This window comes from Atractosteus spatula, chromosome 5 (genome assembly GCF_055471065.1).
Source record: "Atractosteus spatula isolate fAtrSpa1 chromosome 5, fAtrSpa1.hap1, whole genome shotgun sequence".
Taxonomy (NCBI): Eukaryota; Metazoa; Chordata; class Actinopteri; order Semionotiformes; family Lepisosteidae; genus Atractosteus; species Atractosteus spatula.
This window is the reverse complement of record NC_142710.1, coordinates 1,670,211-1,684,322: the sequence shown is the minus strand read 5'-3', so window position 1 is coordinate 1,684,322 and position 14,112 is coordinate 1,670,211. Positions and strand designations below refer to the sequence as shown.

Here is a 14,112-nt window from a genome sequence, read left to right as displayed (position 1 = left end):
CGATTAACACGTCACACTGCGTGACACTGCGAGATGCCGCGCCACGCCCACCGGGGTATGCCGCAAAATAACGCACGCATTTTGAATGGCTGCATCTGTAGAAATGTAAGAATTTTATTATCCAGTTGTTTCTTGAATGAGATCATTGAAACAGGGCAGGAGGTGTTTCTTTAAACAAAGGGTGGTGAGGGTGTGGATCAAGCTGTCGAATTCGATACCCTGGCTTCTCTGAAGAAATGTCCTGTTTAAATCCTGGAGTTAATATTGTAGTCATTTCTAAAAGTGCTACTAACAGTTTTACACTGGCCTCCATTGGTCCACCAGATGTGTCGCGATCTGTCCACAGAGCTGTTCAGACAGCTGCAAAAGAGCAATACTGAGTCACAATGAGATTTCGCAGAAGTGTTAACTTACAATGAGCAGTAAACTCATTATCTTGATTGCAGCAATGATGCAATCACTATCCCCATCAGATGTGATCAGCTGCTTGGTCTGATGAACAGCAGAATGATAATCTGATTATCTGAGAGAAGGGCAGTGCAGTATCAGCACACAGCTCTGCTGCAGACTATGGGTTACAGACAAATCAAGCCCCCACCTCAAATAGTCCAGATTATGGCCGGTCAGTGTGTCTGCAGCAGGGCTGTCCAGTCCTGGTCCTGGAGGGGTCAGTGTGTCTGCAGCAGGGCTGTCCAGTCCTGGTCCTGGAGGGGTCAGTCAGTGTGTCTGCAGCAGGGCTGTCCAGTCCCGGTCCTGGAGGGGTCAGTGTGTCTGCAGCAAGGCTATACAGTCCTGGTCCTGGTGGGGTCAGTCAGTGTGTCTGCAGCAGGCTTGTCCAGCAGTAGTTGTGGAGGGTCAGTCCTCAGTGTCCAGCAGTAGTTGGGGTCAGTCCTCAGTGTCCAGCAATAGTTGGGGAGGATCAGTGCTCTGTGTCCAGCAGTGGTTGGGGAGGGTCAGTACTGTGTGTCCAGCAGTAGTTGGGGTCAGTCCTCAGTGTCCAGCAGTAGTTGGGGAGGGTCAGTACTGTGTGTCCAGCAGTAGTTGGGGAGGGTCAGTCCTCTGTGTCCAGCAGTAGTTGGGGAGGGTCAGTACTGTGTGTCCAGCAGTAGTTGCAGTCAGTGCTCTTTGTCCATTCAGAGAGTTAAAATGTGAAGTGGAACAATAAAATCCTAAAGTTTGTACCAACGGTCCTCAAAACTGCTGCCATTACCCCCGTTCCAAAAAAGCCTAACATGGCTCTCGACAATCTTAACAATTTTCGCCCCATCTTCAACTTATCCTTTCTTAAAAAAATTCTAGAACGTGCTGTCATATTTCAGTTGCATAATCACCTCATGACAAACAACCTTTTCCAACCCCTACAATCTGGCTTCCGTCAACTTCACAGCACAGAAACTGCCCTGGTGAAAGTCACCAACGATCTCCTAATATCTTCTGATTCTGGTTCTCTTTCTATACTCATCCTTCTTGATCTCAGTGCTGCTTTTCACACTGTTGACCATGAATCTTACTTTCTCGTCCTGAGACTGTGATTGGAGTTTCTGACACTGCCCTCTAATGGTTCAAGTCTTACCTCACTGATCGCTGTCACTTTGTCTCTCTTAATGGGTACAGGTCTAAAACTGGTCTTGTTAAGTCTGGTGTTCCTCAGGGCTCAGTACTGGGCCCCATGCTCTTCACCATTTACATGTTACCACTTGGTCAGCTTTTAAGGCCTCATGGCCTCAGCTTTCATTTTTACGCTGACGATAGTCAAATATACATCCATACCAAACCCGACACTGATGTGGCTGTCTCTATTCCATCTAATTGCATCTCTGACATAAAAATTTGGATGACTCAAAACTTCCTTCATCTTAACTGTGACAAGACTGAAGTCATGCTTATTGGTACCCCCCATCAACTTCGTAAAAACAATCCTGTAACCCTGTCTGTGGATGGCACTGTACTTGAACTTCAGTCTACATTGAGAAACCTTGGGGTGATATTTGATTCTTGCTTAAGAAAAAAAACCTGAAAAACCTGGGGGTGACAGGGCCCTCTCCTGTTGTGCCCCCAAGCTCTGGAGCTCTCTCCCCAAGGATATCAGAGAGTCACCTTCTCTAAACTCCTTCAAATCCAGACTCCAAACCCTCTTCTTCAGAAGAGTCTTTACTGACCTGGTTCCATTCTTCACCCCTCTGCTCTTCTTAGTACCACCATCCACGGTCTCCTCTGTATATTGTAATTGTGTTTTATCTTGTGCATTCTTTGTATTTATTGTTGTTGTCATCCTGTAAAGCACTTTGAGAAGCCACCTTTAAAGGCGCTATATAAAATAAAGTTTATTATTATTATTATTATTATTATTATTATTATAAACTTTCAAAATGACAGAAATCTGCAGCATGTTATATAACTGCATCAGTTTTCAGTGATGTTACTATGAGAAAAGAGAGAAACTGGGGAGCCGCAGGTTGAGGGAACCGGGTGGTTATACCGTGAGAAACTATAGTGGAACCTTCTGCCGGCAGAGATCTGGCTTGTGTAGGAAGTATCACTGGGCTCTGTGCTTCCTCTTTTCTGAGAAAGAGGCAGAGGTGTGACACTGGCTGAGGCTGCTGATGACGACCCTGAACCTTCACTGGCCCCAACAAACTTCCTTTCACAAGCTCTCACTCTCAACAACACCTTATCTGAACACGGATCTGAACCATAAGTGCTGGGAGGCTGAACAGCTCTGGACTGACCTCCACAGAGCAGTGCTCCATCGCACACTGAGACAAGCTCCGTACAGACCAGCACCAGCTTCTGGCCTGACCATCCCAGCTGAAGATGAGAATGATTTTCCTGCCACTTCTGCTTGGGGTCATGACCCTGAACTCGTTGGAGGGTAAGGAGAAAAGAAGAAATTCGGGAACCATTTAGTGCAGTCACTGACAGTTTTATCCTCTCTCAGTGTTAATGTACTGGATTGTCCAGTCAGTCAGTGTGTCTGTATGAACTCCTCTCTCTCAGTGCAGTGTTAATGTACTGGAGTGTCCAGTCAGTGTGTCTGTATTAACCCCTCTCTCTCAGTGCAGTGTTAATGTACTGGAGTGTCCAGTCAGTCAGTGTGTCTGTATGAACCCTTCTCTCTCAGTGCAGTGTTAATGTACTGGAGTGTCCAGTCAGTGTGTCTGTATTAACCCCTCTCTCTCAGTGCAGTGTTAATGTACTGGAGTGTCCAGTCAGTCAGTGTGTCTGTATTAACCCCTCTCTCTCAGTGCAGTGTTAATGTACTGGAGTGTCCAGTCAGTGTGTCTGTGTTAACCCCTCTCTCTCAGTGCAATGTTAATGTACTGGAGTGTCCAGTCAGTGTGTCTGTATTAACCCCTCTCTCTCAGTGCAGTGTTAATGTACTGGAGTGTCCAGTCAGTCAGTGTGTCTGTATTAACCCCTCTCTCTCAGTGTAGTGTTAATGTAGTGGGGTGTCCAGTCAGTGTGTCTGTATTAACCCCTCTCTCTCAGTGCAGTGTTAATGTACTGGAGTGTCCAGTCAGTGTGTCTGTATTAACCCCTCTCTCTCAGTGCAGTGTTAATGTACTGGAGTGTCCAGTCAGTCAGTGTGTCTGTATTAACCCCTCTCTCTCAGTGCAGTGTTAATGTACTGGAGTGTCCAGTCAGTGTGTCTGTGTTAACCCCTCTCTCTCAGTGCAGTGTTAATGTACTGGAGTGTCCAGTCAGTGTGTCTGTATTAACCCCTCTCTCTCAGTGCAGTGTTAATGTACTGGAGTGTCCAGTCAGTCAGTGTGTCTGTATTAACCCCTCTCTCTCAGTGTAGTGTTAATGTAGTGGGGTGTCCAGTCAGTGTGTCTGTATTAACCCCTCTCTCTCAGTGCAGTGTTAATGTACTGGAGTGTCCAGTCAGTCAGTGTGTCTGTATTAACCCCTCTCTCTCAGTGCAGTGTTAATGTACTGGAGTGTCCAGTCAGTGTGTCTGTGTTAACCCCTCTCTCTCAGTGCAGTGTTAATGTACTGGAGTGTCCAGTCAGTGTGTCTGTATTAACCCCTCTCTCTCAGTGCAGTGTTAATGTACTGGAGTGTCCAGTCAGTCAGTGTGTCTGTATTAACCCCTCTCTCTCAGTGTAGTGTTAATGTAGTGGGGTGTCCAGTCAGTGTGTCTGTATTAACCCCTCTCTCTCAGTGCAGTGTTAATGTACTGGAGTGTCCAGTCAGTCAGTGTGTCTGTATTAACCCCTCTCTCTCAGTGCAGTGTTAATGTACTGGAGTGTCCAGTCAGTGTGTCTGTGTTAACCCCTCTCTCTCAGTGCAGTGTTCATGTACTGGAGTGTCCAGTCAGTGTGTCTGTATTAACCCCTCTCTCTCAGTGCAGTGTTAATGTACTGGAGTGTCCAGTCAGTCAGTGTGTCTGTATTAACCCCTCTCTCTCAGTGCAGTGTTAATGTACTGGAGTGTCCAGTCAGTGTGTCTGTGTTAACCCCTCTCTCTCAGTGCAGTGTTAATGTACTGGAGTGTCCAGTCAGTGTGTCTGTATTAACCCCTCTCTCTCAGTGCAGTGTTAATGTACTGGAGTGTCCAGTCAGTCAGTGTGTCTGTATTAACCCCTCTCTCTCAGTGTAGTGTTAATGTAGTGGGGTGTCCAGTCAGTGTGTCTGTATTAACCCCTCTCTCTCAGTGCAGTGTTAATGTACTGGAGTGTCCAGTCAGTCAGTGTGTCTGTATTAACCCCTCTCTCTCAGTGCAGTGTTAATGTACTGGAGTGTCCAGTCAGTGTGTCTGTGTTAACCCCTCTCTCTCAGTGCAGTGTTAATGTACTGGAGTGTCCAGTCAGTGTGTCTGTATTAACCCCTCTCTCTCAGTGCAGTGTTAATGTACTGGAGTGTCCAGTCAGTCAGTGTGTCTGTATTAACCCCTCTCTCTCAGTGTAGTGTTAATGTAGTGGGGTGTCCAGTCAGTGTGTCTGTATTAACCCCTCTCTCTCAGTGCAGTGTTAATGTACTGGAGTGTCCAGTCAGTCAGTGTGTCTGTATTAACCCCTCTCTCTCAGTGCAGTGTTAATGTACTGGAGTGTCCAGTCAGTGTGTCTGTGTTAACCCCTCTCTCTCAGTGCAGTGTTCATGTACTGGAGTGTCCAGTCAGTGTGTCTGTATTAACCCCTTTCTCTCAGTGCAGTGTTAATGTACTGGAGTGTTCGGTCAGTCAGTATTCTCTCTCTCTCCAGTGTCCAGCTCTCCTCTGTCCAGGAGCTCTATAGTGGGGGGTGAGGATGCTGGCGATGGACTCTGGCCATGGCAGGTGTTCCTCCTGGTGAAGAAGACCAATGGGAGCACCAGCAAATGTGGGGGCTCCCTGATCAGCAAGCACTGGGTTCTGACTGCGGCTCACTGTTTTAAAGGGTGGGTGTGGCGCAACACTGACTGACTGGTCATCTGTATGTCGGTGACACTTTTGCTAGCTGCTGTCTGTCAAGCTATGGTAAATGGGGGTCCTAGTGTATAGCGCCTCCTGGAGGTTGGATAGCTCATTTAAGAATTAAGAAATTTTGATTTATGGTTATGCAAAACATTATCTTGGTGAAAACACTTAGAAAGTGAGACCAAGCTCTTTGCGTTTCATAGCTTATTGACGTGAGTGTCACATCCACTTTCTTGAAAGCAGCCAGGACATCAGCTCCATCAACATGGCTGTGGAACTTGTTGTGGAACTTGTTGCACACTCCAACCACCCTCTGTGTAAAGAATAGCCTCCTGTCCTGACTGGAGGGTCTCACCCAGCTGTGTCTGGAGAGAAGCCAGGGTATCGGCTTCAACAACATGGCTGGGCAGCTTGTTCCACACCCCCACCATCCTCTGTGTAAAGAAGTGCCTCCTTTTCAGCATTAAGGACATAGTGTCTGCCTTGCTGTGGTAAGACTGAGGAATAGCATCATCTGTAGTAACGTCTTCTCCTGGGTTTTCCTCTTAGCTACATCGACATAAAGTCTTCCCATGTGTATCTGGGTGCCTACAAGCTCGATCTGCCCGGCTCACACCAGGTGAACCGCAGCATGGCCGATGTGGTCATCCACAGCAAGTACACCATCACAAGCAAGGGCTACGACATTGCCCTGGTGAAGCTGGATCGCCCCGTGCCGCTGTCCCATTTCATCCAGGCTGTCTCTCTGGCTGAGCCCTCGGACCTCTTCACCAGCCACAGTGACTGCTGGGTCACCGGCTGGGGGCGGGTCCAGCAGAACAGTAAGGAGATCTGACTCTTTTTAGCCTCTGAGAGAGCTGGGCTGCAGGGCAGCACAGTGTAGAGCAGTCCTGTCTGTCTCTACCCAATCACGGTGCAGGGCAGTCTGTCTCTAACCAATCACAGAGCAGTCTGTCTGTCTTTATCCAGTCACAGTGCAGGACAGCACAGTCTTTCACCAATCACAGTGCAGTCTGTCTGGAACCAATCACAGAGGGAGGCAGCCTGTCTTTAACTAAGCACAATACCGGGCTGTAGGGCAGCACAGTGCAGATTGAATCACACAATATCACACTTCAAACACACAATAAAACAATCACACAGTCACACTGAAATCACAATATCACACAATCACATAATCACATTTAAATCACAAAGTCATAAAATCAATAGGAGCTATCTTGTTACCCTACAGTCCAGAGATCTCTCTTTCAGTCTGGGCTAAGTCATAATGAAGCCCTACAGTCCATTTAGTCTGAGCTTGGTCATATTGTAACCCTACAGTCCCGATATCACTGGTTCAGTCTGGGCTGGGTCATATTGTAACCCTACAGTCCCGAGATCGCTTGTTCTGTTTGGGCTGGGTCATATTGTAACCCTACAGTCCTGAGATCACTGGTTCAGTCTGGGCTGGGTCATATTGTAACCCTACAGTCCCGAGATTGCTTGTTCAGTCTGGGCTGGGTCATATTATAACCCTACAGTCCCGAGATCTCAGCTGATCACAGAGATGAGTTTGAATCTCAAAGGGACAGGTAAAGGTCCATTCTATGCTTTGGTTCTGGAGCCTTCTTCAGGTGTCAGGTGTCAAAAAAGCATTTCTTTTCTCTAGCTTTAAGCATGGAATGGACCTTTACTTGTCCCTCTGATGCCTACGCCTGCTGACGTAGCTCCCTACTCGAACGTCTTTAGCTTGAATCGGTCCGGGTTAGGGTCGACTTGCTGCACAGCAGTGTCCCTGTGGCAGGCCTTGCAGTGCTGTCAGTAATGTCGAAGTTTTTCTGTTGCTACTGAGGGGATCTCAAATGCACAGAACCAGTTGACTCTCTGAAACCACTGCTTGACCTCTGCTGCCCTCTGAATTAACCCCACAGTGAGAAGTGAGAGCTGTCTCCTGGAGATCTAAGCAAGAGACAGGGGTCTCTGGGAACAGAGGTCAGGTCCTACGGTTTCGGTGAACACAGATGCTGAGCAGGTCATATAATTCCTGAACTCTCTCTCTCTCCTGTCCGCAGGCAGACTTCCCTTCCCTCGCACTCTCCAGAGAGTCAAGATTCCCATCCATGACCCGGAGTCCTGCAAGAACGTGTATCCGAACATGAAGACCAGCATGATCTGCTGTGGAGTGAGTGTGGGGCCCTTTGTCGTTTGTTATTTTGGTGGACATGCTTGTCTATAAACGTGTGAAGGGTGTAAATGTGGAGGGATGTGAGGCAGTTTGGTAGGAAGCTGATCTGACTCTTCCTTAGAACATTGTCCTCAGTAAGGAAGGTCAGTAAACAGGTATTCATGATCCTGCAGAACACCCTCCCCAGGTTGCTGTTCACACAGGTGCCTCTGTAATTGTTATGGTCAAGTCTGGCCAGGTCTCAGGGAAAGACCCGGCACTCAGTACTGGGCTGAAGAGTGTGAGCAGGGCATGCTGCAGCTCCGAGCTTATGAGTCTCACCATCTCCTCATTGACTCCAATTTGGCCACAGATCACTCTTGGTCGAAAGGCCTGGAGTTTGTCTAATAGCCCCTGCCTTGAGCTCTCTCTGTCTCTCTGTCTCTCTCTCTCTCCAGGGAGACTCCGGAGGGGCTCTGGTCTGTAAGAAGGGAAACCGCTGGGTCCAGGCTGGGATTGTCAGCTATGGGAAGGGCTGTGAACTGCCCATCCCCCCCAAGATCTTCACCCGCGTTTCCAGCTACAGGACCTGGATCAAGAAGCACAGCGGAGTCTCCGTTTCTGAGTGATGTCTGGGGACAGCGCCCCCACCTGGCTCTGAGGCTTCACTGCATCCTGTCCCATCCAGAGAGAGAGATTGGCTGAAATCAACACAGGCTTCTCATTCTCCCCAAGCCTGCCTCTGTGCCTCCTTTCTGTGCTTTTTCTCTCTCATTGTGTCTCCTGGTGTGTGTGTTTATTACTGAGGGATTCTCTATCTCCTCTCTCTCACTGTGTCTCCTGTCCTGTTGTGTGTGTTTATTACTGAGGGTATTCTTGTTATCTCCTCTCTCTCACTGTGTCTCCTGTCCTGTTGTGAGTGTTAATTCCTGAGAGATTCTCTGTTATCTTCTCTCTCACTGTGGCTCCTGTCACACTGTGTCTCCTATCCTTTTGCATGTTTATCACTGTGTAATTACAGTATATCTCTTCTCTCTGGTGTGATTTTTAGCTTTGCTCTTCCTGCTGTGAGTTATCAGTTGCACTGTAACTCTGTCAACAGCTCAATAAAACGTCAAGCATTCAAGCTCCTGGTCTGGGGACTGAAGTTATTCAGAGTGAACCTAGTGAAAGGGGAGAGTGTTTGAGAGTGAAGAGTTGTGTTAGATCTGTCCCATGTGTAAGTGTGACTTCATTTATCAAGCAACAACATGTTATTTCACTTAGATTTCAGTGTTATTATTAAATATTTCTAATAATCTTTGTATGACGTGTCCAGGCAGCACGGGCCTCTCTGTAAATGCAGAGATATGTTGCTCAGAGACCCCTCTGATAAGGGGATCCATCTAAGTGAAATATAGTATAGATGGGCTCTATTGTGTCTGCAGTCTGTTTCACCCCAGAACAACGGGTCAGAGGACAATGTCTGGCACTCAAAGGAAGACCCATCAATGGGGGACCTGAGGCTGGGTTCCAGAATTATACATGATGACATCCTGACCAATCATCAGCTGTGATGTCACACCTTAAAATCTAACACCTAGTTCATTTTTCATGGGTCAACTCACTGCCTGCTCTTCTCTCTCTAACTGAAATAGCAATTTAACTTTTCCTTCCAAGTGTCTGTGAGCTTCAACTTTCAGGACTTTAACTTTTCTCCTAGACACCAGGCCAAGAGAATGAATCAGTAAAAAGCAGAATTCTGCCTAAGAAATGCATTCTGACACAGAAGAAATCTTGCGCTCACAAACCCACAGTTACTTTCACCCGATCAGTGAAAGAAAATAATTGGATTCCTTCTTTTTGTTGAAATCCTGAATACTCGAGCATATTCAGCACTGGGACGAATCAATTTCTCCCACCTTTCTGCCTTGTAGCCGACCCAAGATGACAAGTATGCACAGATAGTTTCTAAAGAGATGTCCCCAGAAACTCTAGGCTCCCTCTCTTCCTCTCTCAGACGAAATGTCTCTCAGGACCCTATTCAGACGACACAATCCAGAAGGGAGTGAACACACACAGGGGGGAGGCGAGGAACTGGGCTGGTAGAGGAACCGGGGTGGGGGCGTGACAAAGGTGCTCTGGGGGGCGTGGTCCAGGCGTACAGTCCCAAAGGGAGTCCAAAGGGAAGTCCAGTGCAGGTGAAGGTCCAGAGCCGGGTGATAAATACAAGATGAACAAAACAAAGTTAAAAACCGGAGTGGGATCCGGCGAAGGGTTGGGGGGAAGAAAGGGGGAACGAAACCAGGCGCTCCAGGTCCCGGGTTCGGCTGGTTCAGGACACCTAGGAGGCGAATGCCAACAAGGACGACTTGGTGATAGGCGAGCCTCCGGGTGCCTGTGTTCCAATGCAGAGCCCGGAACAGAGTGAGCGTCTGGCTTTTAAAGGTGGGCTAGAACAGGGAGCAGGTGCACAAAATCAACTAAAAAAGTGAACGAGCCGGAGCTCCCTTAAGGGGAAGGGACTACGATTGTGACACCTTGTACTTAATGACTTCATTACTTAATTGTAATTACAATTGTACTGAGGGAGTAGCTGCCAAGTCAGACTGTAAACCAACGAAGCCCAGCTCCTTCTTCTCAGTGGGAAGTTTGAACTCACTGAGGATGACTGGCCAATGGATCTTGGAGTATAAAACTTCTTTATTCACATCATAATTCTCAAGAGATGAACTATTATTCCAAACATATGTGAGTTCACGATAGAAAATGCATATTTGCATATATGAGATAATATGGATGTGAGGGAAATATGAAACCTATTTGCTAAACCAGAAAAGGTTTAACGCTGAAAAGTTAAAACTCAGAAATACTAAAATACTCAAAATTTCCAATTGTAAATAATAACTTTGCTTCACTTCACTACATCGGGAACATTGTGTTGAGCTGTAATCTTCTTTTTATTATAATTTGAATTTACTAAAGAGGCAGGAGAGCAAGTGAAATTTAAAATTTGTTTTTGTTAATTAACAATGTGACTAAATATGTGACAGCATTTTTATCTTAAGACTGCATGTCAAAACCAAGGCATTCAATTTTGCCTTGTAATCCACACAGTCTCGCATAATAGTACCCCTCAGACACACCGAGACATACACTGCACACTCACAAGACTGTGGAGCTGCTTCTCCTCGAGCAGATTTAGCTAAAGATCTGAGACATCCTGCTGCCTTTGCATCTGTCCCTAAAACACTGGCTGTAAAACACTAGTGCAGCATCATTCCCATAGAGTATTGTGGACAGGTTTAGACACCTCTTTACAGGAAGCTGTTTCTGCTCTAGATTCAGTCCTGAGAAGTGCATGTAGATGCATTCTGGAAATAAGGGACTACCTTGCCCTAAATAGCTGAAGGAACTGAGTCTCTTTAGTCTGAAGGGAGTGTCCTACACTGACAGGCTAGAGGAACTGAGTCTCTTTAGTCTGGATGGAGTGTTTTATACTGGCAAGATGAAGAAATTAACATTTTTAGTCTTGAACAGAGAAGACCAAGAGGGGACATGATCCAAGTATTTAAAATCCTCCAAGACAAATTTAACCCAGTGGACGTCTTCAAAAGGAACAGTAATCAGAGGACCAGTGGAAACTCCAGGGAAGAGCACCTGAAACAGAGAAGAGGAGACACTTCTTTACACAAAGCATTGTGGGAGTGCAGGATGGTAAGAGCACTCTCTGCTCTGTGGTCTCGTCTTTGAGCTGACGGCATGAGAGCTCCTGAGATAAGGAGTGTTCCATGAGCTGGGTCTCCGTCACAGAGATGATACAGAGATATCTGGGCTGTGTGGTTTGTCAGTACGCAGGACGAGGAAATGTGTGGAGCGATAGGCATCCTTCTGCACCTCACGTGAAACCCTGTGTCTTCTAGTTTTGAAGAACACAAAACGGGTCACTAATGAAAGGAGGCCATTCAGCCAGTGTAGCCTGTTTGTTCATGAGCAATTCATTGATCTGAGTGTCTCATCCAGCTGATTCTGGAAAGAAGCCATGGTATTGGCTGCTTGTTCCACCCCACCACCACCCTCTGTGTAAAGAAGAGCCTCCTGTCTGGACTGGAAGATCTCACCTAGCTGGGCCTTAAGAGAATCCAGGGTATCAGCTTCAACAACAGGGCTGGGCAGCTTGTTCCACACTCCTACCCCTCTTTGTGTAAATCATTGCATCTTGCCCTGATTATAGGATCTCATCCAGCAGCTTATTTATGTGTCAATTGTTAGGTTTAAACTATATCACCCTACAACTCACAACTGACAGCCCTCTGAAGCTCAGCAGGTGTGAGCCTGGTCAGTACCTGGATGGGAGACCCCTGGGAAAGCTAAGGCTGCTGCTGGAAGAGGTGTTAGTGGGACCAGTAGAGAGTGCTCACCCTGCGGTCTGTGTGGGTCCTAATGTTCCAGCATAGTGACTGTAAAACAGTTGTCTTCCTTCAGATCAGACTTAAAACTGAGGTCCTGACTCTCTGTGGTCAGTAAGGACACAGAAGTACAAAAGTAGGGGTGTGACCCCAGTGTCCTGGACAGACTCCCCCTGGTCTTTACCAGTCATGGCCTCCTGATAACCCCCCTCTCTGAACTGGCCTCATCACTCTGCTCTCCTCCCCACTGAGAGCTGGAGTTTTTGAGCGGACTGGAGCATCATCCAGGTGGAGCTGCACACTGGTGGTGGTGGAGGGGATCCCCATTTCCTTTTGCAGTGACGATAAACTAAACAGTTCCCAGGTGATCCTTGGGCGTTTCCAGCTGTTGAACCCCGTGATTTTCGAGCAGGTGTTCTCACTGAGGAAGGTCGTCATTCACGAGTGCTTCAGAGGCATAATTGACGTCTTTGACATCGCCCTGGTGCAGCTGGATGGGAGAGCGTCCGTCACAGCCTACATCAGTCCCATCCACCTGGTCGACCCCACTGAGACTGCCCTAGAATCTGCTGCTGCTGGCTGTTGGGCTGGGGCCACATCGGCAGAATGTGAGAGACCCCAGGAGCTGCTGGGTAGTCGTTTCTCCAGGGGCTGCTGGGTAGTTTCACCAGAGGGATCTGAGTAGGTGATTCTTCAGGGGCTGCTGGGTAGTCGTTTCTCCAAGGCCTGCTGGGCTTGGCGTCTCACCAGGGGATGCTGGGTAGTCATTTCCTTAGGGGCTGCTGAGTATTACTTTCTCCATGGACTGCTATTTAGTCATTTTTTTTTTGCAACAAGTATTTATTTTGAGCATATTTTATAGATCGCCTTTCATAGTGCTGTACAGGAAAACAATCAAATGACAGAGAACTTCAACTTTCAACAAATTTTTTAACCTAGAATATCAAAAGAACAGGATATGAAAATACTGACTGGTTACTTCTCAGTAATGCATCCTGCGTCTGCAGTTTCTCTTCCAGAGCCCAGAACTCTCCGCAAGGTGAAACTGCCCATTCTAACAGAGCAGGAGTGTGAGAAATTCATGCCGATTAAAGACACGATGATCTGTGCTGGAAAAGGGGCTGTGAGAACCTGCCCAGTGAGTCATGGGGAGGCTGAAGGACAGTAGGACTGTGGGATAGAGGGCTCTAGGGCTGTTGGACTGGGAAAGAGGGCTTTAGAGCTGTTGGACTGTGGGATAGAGGGCTCTAGGGCTGTTGGACTGTGGAATAGAGGGCTCTAGGGCTGTTGGACTGGGAAAGAGGTTAGTAGAGCTGTTGGACTGTAGGATAGAGGTCAGTAGAGCTGTTGGATTGTAGGATAGAGGTCAGTAGAGCTGTTGGACTGTGGGTAATAGGTCAGTAGAGCTGTTGGACTGTGGAATAGAGGTCAGTAGAGCTGTTGGTGTGTAGGATAGAGGTCAGTAGAGCTGTTGGACTGCAGGATAGAGGGCTCTAGAGCTGTTGGAGTGCAGGACAGTGAGCTGTAGAGCTGTAGGGTAGAGGGCTCTAGAGCTGTTGGACTGTGGGACAGAGGGCAATAGAGCTATTAGAGGGCTCTCTAACACTCCTGTCCTGTTATGTGTTTATTACTGAGTGACACCTCTCTCTGGTGTTACTTTTAGCATTACTCTACTCTGCCTGGTGTAAAAGATCAGTTGAGCTGTAGCTCAGTTAACAGTTCAATAAAACTGCAAGTATTCAGACTCCATGATACATGTCTCTGACTGAGTGACCAGGCAGGACTCTGACTGAGTGACCAGGGCAGTATTTTGACTGAGTGACCAGGGCAAGACTCTGACTGAGTGACCAGGGCAGGACTCTGACTGAGTGACCAGGGCAGGACTCTGAATGACCAGACAGGAATCTGACTAAGTGACCAGGGCAGTATTCTGACTGAGTGGCCAGGCAGGACTCTGACTGAGTGGCCAGGCAGGACTCTGACTCAGTAACCAGGGCAGGACTGTGACTGAGTGACCAGGCAGGACTCTGACTGAGTGACCAGGCAGGACTCTGACTGAGTGACCAGGCAGGACTCACACTCACTGACCATAGGAGGAAAAAGACCTGTAACGCTGCTCTGTAGAGGTGAAAAGGATCTGATGCAGATGCAGGAGTCGCAGGGAGGTAAGTAAGCGAACAG

At 47.6% G+C, this 14,112-nt stretch overlaps 1 protein-coding gene across 1 annotated transcript; it reads left to right on the top strand.

The window, feature by feature from the left end:
* The first annotated feature begins 2,658 nt into the window (after positions 1–2,658).
* On the top strand, positions 2,659–8,657 carry LOC148833306 (serine protease 27-like). The gene is made up of 5 exons (XM_088917975.1): positions 2,659–2,872; positions 5,204–5,378; positions 5,947–6,218; positions 7,452–7,582; positions 8,002–8,657. Exons 1-5 carry the CDS (start codon positions 2,815–2,817, stop codon positions 8,170–8,172), a joined length of 807 nt encoding a protein of 268 aa, XP_088774101.1. The 5' UTR covers positions 2,659–2,814; the 3' UTR covers positions 8,173–8,657.
* The last annotated feature ends 5,455 nt before the right edge of the window (positions 8,658–14,112 follow it).

Excerpts from the sequence above, each read along its gene's own strand:
- LOC148833306 (XM_088917975.1), top strand. The coding sequence starts at position 2,815 with ATGAGAATGATTTTCCTGCCACTTCTGCTTGGGGTCATGACCCTGAAC. Across the intron at positions 6,219-7,451 it reads GGGGCGGGTCCAGCAGAACA|GCAGACTTCCCTTCCCTCGC; the intron begins GTAAGGAGATCT and ends TCCTGTCCGCAG. Across the intron at positions 7,583-8,001 it reads TGAGTGTGGGGCCCTTTGTC|GGAGACTCCGGAGGGGCTCT; the intron begins GTTTGTTATTTT and ends CTCTCTCTCCAG.